Here is a 12990-nt window from a genome sequence, read left to right as displayed (position 1 = left end):
TGCTAGTGTATTACGATCCGCCACGCCTACTTCGATCAAAGGATGCAGGCTGCTTGTCAGTACCGCGTATTATGAAAAATACAGCCGGGGGCAGAGCTTTTTCTTACAAAGCCCCAAAGTTATGGAATAGACTTCCAAATAATGTTCGGGACTCAGACACAGTCTCAGTGTTTAAGTCCAGGCTAAAAACCTATTTATTTAGCCAAGCATTTTTATAAATAGATTTGCCATAGGTAAAGGAGCAGATCTGGGGGACTCATGGACGTAGAGTATTATGGTGAACTGGTATGTTTGGATGCTTTCTTCCTCACTCTCATTGATCACTCAGGTTTGCTGACGGTGAGGTGATTGTTTGCTTTACATGTCAGGAAGCCCTCATGTTTGTGTTTCCTTCTGGCTCTCCCTTTTAGTTATGCTGTCATAGTTAGTCCTGCCGGAGTCTCTGCTTGCACTCTACAGTTAATATACATTCACATTATACATTGTGTGACTGTGACCTACTGAGATACCTAACTGCCATCTCTCCTCTTTTTCTCTTTCCCCCCCTCTTTCTTTTTCCTCTCTCCTCCTGTCCCCCCCTTTCACTCTTTCTCTCTCTCTCTGTCGAGCTACACATGTCGTTCCTGAGCTGCCAGTGATCCAGACTCCCTTTGCCCTCCGGACCTGTCTGACCCATCCTGGTGCCCCGCTTCTGGCTGAAGATCTCGTCACATGGATGCCCCGTGTGTCTCTCTGGGATGCGTCTGGTGTCTGGGAATGATTCTCTCTACCTAGAAAATGGTTCTGGCCTTGACTGGTGTTGGCAACTGTTTCTCTGGGGACTTGACAGTTCGATAGCTCATGACTGGAACTTCTTACAAGTCTACCTGGGTCTTCAATAACTACCTGGACTCCATATTAACATCAATTAACATCAGCTATTATAGCTGAACTGCCTCCCACCCTACACACTGTATAAATGCAGATCATTTACTGCTTTCTGTTTCACCCAAATGAGGATGGGTTCCCTGTTGAGTCTGGTTCCTCTCAAGGTTTCTTCCTATTACCATCTCAGGGAGTTTTTCCTTGCCACTGTCGCCCTCGGCTTGCTCACCAGGGACAAACTGACCATTTTGATTCATACAAATTCACATTTCATACAAACTTAAATAATTATTTTGACTATGTAAAGCTGCTTTGCGGCAATGAAAATTGCTAAAAGCGCTATACAAATAAAATTGAATTGAATTGAATTGAACCAGTACCTAAGGACATATGCACTCAGACATTGTTATGCAACTGCCACACAGCTGCAGGCCCATTTAAGAGATGCGAGGGGTACTAGGGTTTCCAGACAAGCCATTTGAGTGCCTCATATAGTATGGCCATCAATGTCCCCAGACCTGAACCCCATAGAGCACGTCCGGGACCAGTTGAAACAGAGACTGGATGATCGTACACCACCCCCACGTGACCTGGCAAAAATACGTGTAGCACTTACTGTACGCATTGCCTCAGAACAACATCATGAGGCTAGTGAGGAGCGTAAGACATCAATGTCAAGCTGTCATTGCGGCTTCCTATTCCTTTAATAGGAAGCAGCTCCCTGGTGCTCACAAATATTTTTTTTAAGAGAGAGCGCGAGGGGGGGCGAAGCACTGATTTGTATTGTGTTAAGTGAACCTATCACAGTTCTTAGTGGGTGGGGCTTTACATTAATCCTCTCTGGCTGTGATCCATTCCACAGTGTACTTTAAAGTAGGCTCCCTACCCACTGTCCAGAAAATGTCAGTTAAGAGAACTTCTCTCGACAAAATACCGCCATTCCTAAACCCTGCGACATCACCAACACAGACATCACTTTCTCCATGCGTTACCATGGAAACACCAGTAATCCGGATACCCGTTATATTAAATATTGAGTTCAATTAAATATTAATTGGAATAAAAATTAATAGCATTACAAAACGCACACTACTGAAATTTGTATAACTCGTGAATAAATTATTTACTTATTTTAGAAGATGTACAGGAAATTATTACTGTGCATTTTTAACACATTACTAGCCCGTATAATATTAAGATTTTATTGATTGATCACAATTTTTAAATGTAATTATTACATTAATAATAATCTCTTATTGTATCATATTAATATTGTGCCATCCTTGATAATAATGATAATAAATATATGAATTCCTCTTTGAGATTAATTTTATTCAGCACTCCAGCGAGGTGCAGTGGCTGATGGGAAATGTTGCATGTACTCTTCCAATAAAGTAATGAAGCATTGTTCACTTCTTCCCCACATGGTCCACTGTTTAAATGGAGAAGTTTCGCTCTTAGCATATAGGAGTCGTACTTAACATGGCTGAATACGCTGTGCAGTGCACTTTACAGGGTACTTAACAAACTGTTAAAACTGTTATAGAATAGAATAGAATAAATTAGAACAGCACATCACATATTTGTCCATGTTTTATGCATTTTCTGCATAAACTTGAGGTGGTATAATCATTAAAGAAAATTTTAGATATCTGATAGATTTTTTAAATCTATCAGATATTATTTGCACATTTATTGAATGGAAATGTTTCTGATTCACGTATGCAAATTCCTCTTCAGATGGCGCCTTTATAGCAGTGTGCGTGCAGTCGATCGCTCCGATTACATTAGGAAAACCGCCGATCGCTGCAAATTGCGCTGTAATGTTTGGCTGGTCAACTGCATGGTATGGAAACCTTATATAGGCTACCTGCTAGACATGCGGATGATCCCGTCCCATACAGCTGGCATTGCACGGCTCAAAGACGACTGGCTTAACCCCGAGCGGTCTGCCAGTTCCCTTTGGAAAGGACCAGTTGCCAGGAAACCAAGCGTTGTCAGCACCTGTAAGGGAACGGGTAATGCGGGGCTCCTCGCTGTCTTTCTTTCCAAATTTGGATCCAACTCAGCACAGAGCTCCAAGAGAATAGCTCTTGGAAATCTGAAACGGCTAATAAGCCAGTCATCATCGTGGGCCAAAAAATCACTGTGATTCCTAAAAATGCGTTCCCTTCGGATTCGGCCATTGACAATGTCCTCTAATAAGGCCAACACTGCCATTGCCATAGACTAAGGGTTGTATATATTTGCAAATGCTTTTATATGTTCTAAATCAAATAATTGGTAGAAAATATTGTGTTAATTAACCCATTTTATCAATTATAAATTAATAGCAATGTTTTTCACATGGGTTGGTGCGATACTTTGTAGTGTGCAATTTAACATAATTGCCTCTAGGAGTCGCCAACGGAAATAAAACAAACACACACAAGAAATACACGTACTCCAGACATAAAGTTGGCGTGGAAAAACGCACATTCTCACGTTAATTTCACTGTTAGTAAATCCGACCCTGAGCGTGAAAACCGGCGTAAGCAAAGTTTTTGTGCGTACGCAGCGTTGATACATGAGGCCCCTGATTATTAGGATTTATGGATGATGTGGGTTTTGGTTTTATTATTTATAGAATAGTTTAAATTTATCTAAACTCTGATGATGAACTATGAACTATCATGCACATATAAATTTGATTTAAGATCAGTGGGAAATGATACAATCCCCTTTTATCACATTTATAGTCTAATTTACAAATTAATGTTTTATAATCTACAACATTTGTTAATATTAACATATGGACATGTACTGTATTTATTGCATTTATTAACAGCTATCATCTGATTTTAAAGGGAAATGAATAAAGCAGGCTGTAGTCTTTATGAACCACATACATTATGACTCAAATAAACACAGTGGTTTTACCAGACTGCAGCTCCCATCAGCCCCTGAGTGTCACATACACACACCTGTTCTGTGTTTTCCCATTATTGGTCAGTGTATTTAAGTTTTAGTTGTTAGATAGATGGTTGTTTTGCATTGCCTGTTATTGCTATTATGTTATGTGCTAGTTAGTGTCTAGCTTCTTTTTACAAAAGAATCCAAGACCGCTACAAAGATACAGTAGTGAGTGCTAGCTGAGATTTCACTGATGGCATAAAATTAAATTTTTTTTAATTTTTTTTCATTGCCATCATAAGGAGCTGGAATGTACCTGAACAGCCAGATTTGGGGGAAACAGATCCCATGAAATTCACTTAAATCCTGCCATCACACTCTCTCCATTCTCCTGCTGCATCCTTGCTCTCTCTCATTATTACAAGTTTAGATTCTTCTCTTCTGTTCATTGAGTTCAGGTGTGTCTTGTTTTCTGGTAATTAATACCATTAATAAAGGACATGTCTTTAAGTTGTCTTCGTGTTACATTTAAAATGTTCTGCTTATTTCAGTTCATGTTCATGGAGCTCACTGTTATTATTTCTAGTGCTGTTTGTGTTTCTTTTCTTGTTTTACATTAAAATTTTAAATGCCTTTTTCAAATCTCTGACTCTTACAAAGTGCTGACACTGGATATTTAGTTATTTTTGTCAAACACAATTTAAACTCTTTATCAGGTTATGTATCCAGGATACACGTCTCTCTGAAAGAGCGGTCATGATAGCTGGTTTATTTATTTGTTTGTTTATTTCTGAATAAGTTGTAACACCTGTGTCCACTAGTCTGTATCTCACATATGAGAGTAAATCTCTCTGATAAACACACATCTAACTGATTTACTTACTTTACTGAGTTAAACCTTGAGTTAAACTTTGTTAGACCTCTCTGGTCTCAAGTCCTGTTTGAAACGTTTTTTTAACATGATTTAAAATAATATAGAATAACATGGAATTGTTATAGTTATGCACAATTTATATTCTCACTACTTCTAACTTTAATCATGTAGGAAATAGAAAAAAAAATATGTTTTACCTTTTGCAATAATCGTGACTTTATTGCTGTACTCTGTGTAGTAGTGTGTGTCTGCCCAGGTGTTATACCTGCGTGCTACACACTTATACACTGTGTCTCCTGTATTATTCACTGTCACAGGGAGTGTGTTGGTGTTTACTGGGTCAGAACTCAAACGCTGTAACTGCTGATTATTTTTGTACCAGAGAAACTCCCATCCAGTGCCCTGCTTCAGCTCACAGGTCAGAGTGACGGTGTCTCCAGTGTAGATGGAGCTCTGAGGATTCACTCTCACAGTCGGTTTGGGTTTTGCTGTTGGGATGAAATGATGAAGGAGTCAGAGCTGCTTATCAGAGCAGATATTATTACACTTGTTGACATTATTACACATCTTTTTATGAACTGAACGGTTCAGTTTTTAACTAAAGGTTGTGAAGGTGAACATTATTAACATGCAGGGTGATGTAGGTGTAACGGCAAAGACTTTGTTCATTCGATTTCTAATATGGCTAATACAGACATCCTGAACATTGATAACAAGCAGCTCCCTGATGCTCACAAATCATATACAATATATTCTGCCCCCACTAGGATGATTGCCGAAGTGCTCGACCCTGACTAGCTTCGCAGATACAGAAACTAACAGTTTCCTCCAAGAGAGTCAGATGCTGTACTTGATTTGAGTGGAGTTTACTTAAAGAAAGCACCGTAAAACTGAATATACAAACAAAGACACCATAAAACAATGTGTCTTATGCATCACAATCCAACTGTTACAGAATAGAACATATTTAACATGTTCACTTAAATACTTATAGTTTCATAAATCAGCGTTTACACAATTTGTACGCATCTTCCTTTAAATTACACTATTAAAATTTTATTTGTCACATACATAGTCATACACAGTACAATATGCAGTAAAGTGCTTATACGACCGCCAGTGACCTTAAAAAGAGAATTAAAGCTTATAATAAGAAATAAATATGAATAAAAGAAATACAACAGAAAATTAAATTTAACTAGGATAAAAATAGAAATAAAACTAGAAATATACTGTACAATAGAACATTTGAAAATTTTGAAATTTGGTGAAAGAAAGAGGGTGTTTAAATATGCATAAAAAATCCTAGTAAGGTGACTTATTAAAGTGACTTTGTGCAATAATCCAGAATGTAAACATGAATATGTAAGTGTAGGTGTGCGTGAATGTGTCCATAGTGTCCATGGATGTTAAACAGATTGTATTAGTTTTGCATGGTGACAAACACAAATATGAAACAAATATAAAACTAAATACTCACATGCGTATATTTTCAAAACTTTTAGAACACAAAACTGAATGACAATTACACAATTACACATACAGCGTCCTATTGAATTCCTTCTGATGCAGCACTAACTACGCCAACTTTAGAAAGACACACTTAAGACGTTCATTTCACTAGACAATTATATAGATGTCGCTATGGGGCTGAGGTCGGCACACAATGTCCTGTAAATCGATGTTTTGTGTGTGCATGTGTGTGTATGAGAGAGAGAGACACTTTATTTTGAAACAAAAAAGAAAAACCTACTTTTTATATATATAAAGGACCAGATGCTGCATCAGAAGGAATTCAACATTATATACACACTCAGTATTTACATATTTACAAGGTTTATTACTTTTTTAAACACCGGGACTATTTACAGCTTGTGGTTATTTACAGCTTTAGAAAGAGGTTGACTTGCTCCTCCATGTCTACAGGCGTGTGTGTGTGTGTGTGTGTGTGTGTAAATGTGCTGCACTCTGCCCTCTCTGGCCCTTTTTACACTTGAAGTTTACCTTAAAGTGCCCCTGTTATGCATTTTCAAATATTTTCTTTCATGCAGTGTGTCATGTAGCTGTTTGTGAACATAAACTATCTGCACTATCTGTGACGCTGACAGTGCACGATAAATGAAGTTTTTGTCTATCAAAAAAAGAGTCGGCTCATTCGCCTAAACGAGTCGTTAGCAAATCTATTTTTACTCAGTTACGGATTCACGTCACTCCGTAATATATTTGCGTAATGTCCGTCCACGTTCTACGTCGTGAACAACTTGCCCGCCATCTTACAATTAACATTACCACACTCTTGTTAATGTGACCGAGCATTCATGCCAGGTTCGCTTAAACAAAAAAAAACAATAAAAACGAGAGCACACAAAATCCTTTTTAACTGTTTATTCTCCACCATTCACCAAAACGAAATCCTAACACTTGCGAAGTACACGTGACTATCTACGGCAAGCCCTGAGGGGAAAAATGCTGAAGTGTAACGGCACGGAGCATGCGCACTTCACGCATAACACACACACACACACGCGCGAAGTGTAAGGGCATGGAGCATGCATACTTTGCGCATCTCACACACACACACACACACACACACACACATACACAAAGTGTAAGGGCACGAAGCATGCGCACTTCGCGCATCACACACTTGCGAAGTGCGCATGCCCCGAGGGGAAAATGCATGAGTGGGAATGGTGGACCAGCGCTGCCGTTATTTGTTTGGACAAGAGAAGGAGAGATTGCTGTGGATCATTTTATTTCGATTTATATTACTCAGTATACTCGGATGACACACATACAATAAACACGGACTTCCGACATTTTCCATTTTTTTGTTCACGTACATATACACATACCATTTATTATATATAGTTTGTAAATATTGTTTATATCTTAGTTTGGTTGTTGTGCACTTTTTTCGTTGACTTTATTTAGTTTTGTATAATAAACGTTTGCTTTATCTACTTGTTTGTGTTTGTCCTTTTTGCTCACCGGCCTTTTAACGCAACACCGACACAAAGATAAAAGACCTCTCGATTTTTGTAGCCACAGTTAATATAAAATTAGCTGGTCGTTACGCGGTAAAACCGATGCCATCTTTTATATGTATTGTCGGGTCTCCAGAGCCGGCGTTCAGTTATGGTCATGGGCGTTTTGTTTTCCGACACACACTGTAGCGGTAGACCAATCATAAATCACCGCGCCATCTGACCAATCACAGCAGTGGGGGCTCACGGAAAGGAGGGGTTTAGAATCATTAAACTGCTTCACACGAGTCGTTTACAAATCATTTAGAAATGGGGTAAAATTAAATCTATTTTTAGCGAAAACTAAAGTGTTTTTTGACGTTGCATACATGTAAACCTGTTTTAAGAGACACATTAAGCAATATTAGCAACCTTTAAAATGGCATAATCGGGGCACTTAATCCCTAGCCTGTGATGGATTGGCACCCTGTCCAGGGTGTACCCTGCCTCGTGCTCTTAGAACTTTTGGATAGGCTCTAGGTCCCCGCGACCCTGAATACAGGATAAAGCGGTATAGAAGATGAGTGAGTGAGTAAGGATCTGTCTGCAGAAGGACAGGATGTGTCTGACATTGGAGCTTTTACATCTGAGCAGGATAGCTCTCATAGGAAGCTGAGTAGATGTTCTCACACCCCACCTGCTCTTCACTATCAGTACTCCGTTCTCCAGAGTACACACCTAACGCCCGCTCGCTGTCTCTTACTATAATGTTTTAACTTTTTTTTTTAAAAAAACAGTGGAGGAAAAAAGTCTTTCAAAATTTGGCAGGATACAGCCCTCCACACGTTCTCCTCACAACCAGCGCATACACAGAGAGAGAGAACATTAATTTGTTTTGTGCTAACTGATTGTAGCACTGCTCTTAGTGGCTGAGGCTTTTCATATATCCTCACTGGCTGGATTTCATTCCACAGTATATTTTTTTATGTGATCTATGCTTCCTGTGTAGGGAATTTTGGTTAAGGGAACTTTCCTTGACAAAATCACTCCATTTGGAAGACCCTGTGATGTCACCAGTACACACTTATCATGGCTAAATACCCTGTGCAGTCCACTTCTACTAGCCAATCAAAACACAGCTAGAGTGTCCCAGTGCTGTTACCATCTATTATCACAACTCATGGAAAGCCTCTTGTCCAATCACATTACTCGGTCAGAACTAACTGTTGTGTAATAGAATAGAATGGAATAGAATAACACAGAACAGAACAGCACATGTCTTTCATGTTACATTTTCTGGACATACAGAGGTGGTAGACACCAAGACAATATAATAAGGGTAAGAGGGGGGTGGACTTTATGCTTTTGTTTCTTTTAGGGAGAACAAAATATTAGTCAGCTCAATCACAGGGAAGCTTCTCAGGTATCTCACAGCTTTTTCAGTAGATACTTTACTTCTCTTATCTTCCAGCACAAACTGACATTACTGACAAAAACAAGTATATTTCAGTAAAGAAAACAGCCTGTTTCCTCATCTCTAATAGATGGTGGTGTATGTGAGTTGGGGGGTTGTCATGTTGCACTCATTTGCTTCTTGTTTTGATGCCGAGCGTCACGTGATCACAACTGAGCCAATGATTCTTCTCCGTTTACTATAACACTGTGACCACGTAAAACATGTTTTATTTTGTGTTTGTGTGTGTGAAAGTCGTCCTTTCACGTGTACTTTTTATTGTATACCACGTGTGTGTAAAGAAAAAGCAAGTGTCATAAAGAGGTTCCTTTTTAAAGATCCAGTTTCTCTCTCTGTAAAAGTGTCATTAGAGACAATTATTTGAGAGGAGGGAGGGCTAATGTGTGTGAGGACTTTCACACACACACACACACACACACACACACGCTGACAGAAACACTGCTCTGTCGTGATTCTTTTTAAAGGTAAAGTGCAGCTTAATTTGTTTTATTTTTTACGTTATATTCTGTAATTTTTTTAAATATATTTATTATTCTAGGTTGTGGAACGAATAAGCTGAGTTTCTATTATTTCTCATGGGGAAATTATTTGATTTACGAGTGTTTTGATATACTGAAACATGCGTTACAGTGAATATAATAGTTTCATATAAATGTGGTAAAACAAAAGCCCAATACAGACACTAAAGCCTGTAGATACACAAGACTATTTAATTTAGTTTGTCAACAGATCACACATATTGTAGAGGGAGGGACAGAAACATGAAACTGGAATTAAATAATTACATGTTTTACCGAAGTTTATGGTCTTAATCTTAAAATTACAGAATCTTCATAAAAAAGAAAATAAACAAATGTATAATTTAAGTCTCTATGTATCTTCTAATAAACTGAATAATGACAGCCATAAGGACAAGATAAGATTTCCTCCCTTTTTATAATTCCATGTATTCCCTCATATTATTGTGGTGTCAGTCTGATTAACAGTTTACTGTGTGTTATTATTCATACTGACTCACCCACAGTTATACAGTAAATATAATATAAATCCCAGGTGATATTACAAAAGTCATGATGATTCTTGTGAAAGAAATGAGCAGATTACACAGAGAAGTAAAATCAGCACTGATCAATCCTCAGTCACTGACAGCTCAAAATCCAAATCCTCAAATAATTATAAGATTTTAAGGACAAACACAAACACACAGACTCACCTGATACAGTCAGTCTAACAGCATCACTCTCTACCCGATTATAGTACTCTCCGCAGAAGTAGTCACCACTGTCAGAATTTCCAGCAGACCAGATTGTAAATAATTTTTTATATTCATCGAGTATGTTATAATTCTTATACCATGTGTATGACCGGCGAGTGTCTCCTCCTCCCAGTATGTCACATCTGAGAGTAACACTCTCTCCAATGAACACGTGTGTATCGGGCTTTATGGACACCACAGCTTTAGGCCTCCCTGTAGAAAGATTATACTGTTAAAAATACATAGTCATTTTTAGGGCACACAGAGGTAAACAGAGTCACATGACCATTACAAAATAAGTTTTGTTAGAAATAATGCAGTCTGTGGTGGTGTGACTGAAAGAGAAGGGGTCTGGTTTATTCTTGGCATGTTCAGAATTAGTGAAACTCCTTATATAATAAATATACATAGTACATTGATCTCCTTATATTGCTTATATATATATATATATATATATATATATATATATATATATATATATATATTGATCATCTGTAGATAATCTAATCTGATAGCTGGTATACAAAAAGAAAAATATATATATTTTAACCTCATTAAACTACTTTAAGTGTTTGTTAAGGTCTTACACTCACTCCTCCTTCCATTAGGGGTCGCAGGAGGCCTGGAGCTAATCACAGGAAACTTGAGGCCACACACACACACACACACACACTACAGGCAATTTGGGAACACCAATTAGCCTAATCTGCTTGTTTTTGGACTGTGGGGGTAAACCAGTGCCCATAGGAAACACATCTAGGATGGTGAGAATATGCAAAGTCCACACACACACGCACACACACCAAACCCTGGATAACCAATAAACCACTGTGCTGCCTAAAGATACATACATTCTTTATTTATTATTATTTTTTGTATTTTGTTAATGTGAGTTATCTTGCTTTATAACAATCACATTAATTTAATCACATAAGATTACTAGTTATAATATCAGGACAACAAGCTAGCTTAGACATCAGAATAAGTAACATTCCCCAGACTCACAGACAGACTGACACATAAAGAAAGAAACAAACAAAAACTAAAAAAAAATAATAATAATAAAACCTGCTGATGTTAGAACAGTTCACTGCAGAACAGGACATGAATTCTCTTTAAAACATTAAGTGTGTCTTGGGGAATGAACAGATAGGAATGTGTAAATGTGTTGCTCTACCCTTGTGTTTAAACTGTTTTATTACATCATCAATCATTTCCTTTTATTTTCACCAAATAACAACTAGAAGTTGAATTTCCCACTGAGTAACATGAGACTGGGCAGCATTACAGTTTAAATACCTTGCTTTTGCTTTACACGCGCACACACGTGTTATAATAAACAGTACACATGGGCATAAAGCAAAAGCAAGTCTTATTAGAGAGGTTGAAGATCCATTTTCTCTCTCTCTCTCTGTCAGCCTGGACTTGTGTGCGTGCGTCATTGGACAGTGTGCCCCTTCCCCCCCTCCTCTCACCTTCACACACACACACACACAGACGCACACAGAGGCACTCTTAAGAGAAACACTGCTCTGTCGCTGTACCTTTTAAAGATAAACTGAGGGTTAATTAGTTTTATTTTTACTTTACAGTGGTGAAGTAAAAATTAGTTTAATTAGTGTGACACTAATGCACACTCGTGTCATTAGTGATGTTTCTTGTTAGTTTTCTTGATAAAACAGTATTTCCGTTAATGTGTGTGTGGTACTGAAATAAGAGAGGAGGAAGGGTTACTGTGTAAGACAAGAAGATGAAGAGGGGAGGGGCTCACACACACACACACACACACACAGCATCTGCATGCACACTGATGGCAAGACTTATCTTGGGATTTTATATTTTGTATTAATTATTTTTTATGTGTTTATTTTTTTTGGGCTGTGGAATGAAAAATTTAAGTTCCCATTATTTCTTAGGGGGAAAGTTGCTTTGATATAAAAGTGTTGTGATATATGAGCCCACTTCTAGGAAGAATTATGCTCGCAACCCAAGGTTCCACTGTATTAATCTTAACTGACAATAATTCTTGTTAAACCATCAAGAGGTATAAAGTAAATTGCAGTTGACAACTTGTACAGAACCATCAGCCACAATTTAGTAATAATAAATATACATTATATACTGTAGGATAAACTGTGTATAAATCACCTTGAGTATGGGCCTCTGGTACAAGTGAAACCAACACTAAAAAGGGAACAGAAACAGAGAACATGACAAAAATATGAACATTATTTAATCCATTCATGAAACCAGCACATTGTAGTCACACCAAACACACAAGATTCATTCTTATTCAGGAAATCTAATCTACTTTAAAATAAAATAGAAAATTCATTACTCTCCTCATTAATGTCTATAATTTTGCTTTAAAATTAATTTTATTTGTCACACACACAGTCGTTCACAGTATGATATGCAGTGAAATGCTTATACGACTGCCGGTGACCTTAAAAAAATAATAAAAGCTTGTACATAAGAAAAGAAATATGAATAAAAAAATATGTTAAAAATGAAATTAACTAGTAAAATATGCTGTACAAAGTAAAATATATTGTAAAAAAAAAAGAAATACGTTAGACAATAAGATTAACTGGTGAAATGTACTGTACAAAGTAAAATATACTTTACAAATATGAACAGAATATCAATATAGAACAAAATATAA

At 37.5% G+C, this 12990-nt stretch overlaps 1 protein-coding gene across 1 annotated transcript in view; it reads right to left on the bottom strand.

The window, feature by feature from the left end:
• LOC128530295 (Fc receptor-like protein 5) overlaps positions 1-12990 on the bottom strand; it is a 91695-nt gene that overhangs the window by 21946 nt on the left and 56759 nt on the right. The window contains exon 2 of the mRNA XM_053504162.1: positions 4828-5118. Within this exon, the coding sequence (XP_053360137.1) occupies positions 4828-5118 (291 nt within the window). The remainder of the gene's footprint in view (positions 1-4827; positions 5119-12990) is intronic.

Source organism: Clarias gariepinus, chromosome 1 (genome assembly GCF_024256425.1).
Source record: "Clarias gariepinus isolate MV-2021 ecotype Netherlands chromosome 1, CGAR_prim_01v2, whole genome shotgun sequence".
Taxonomy (NCBI): domain Eukaryota; kingdom Metazoa; phylum Chordata; class Actinopteri; order Siluriformes; family Clariidae; genus Clarias; species Clarias gariepinus.
Note: the sequence above shows the minus strand (reverse complement) of the source record. Positions and strands in the feature narration are given on the sequence as shown.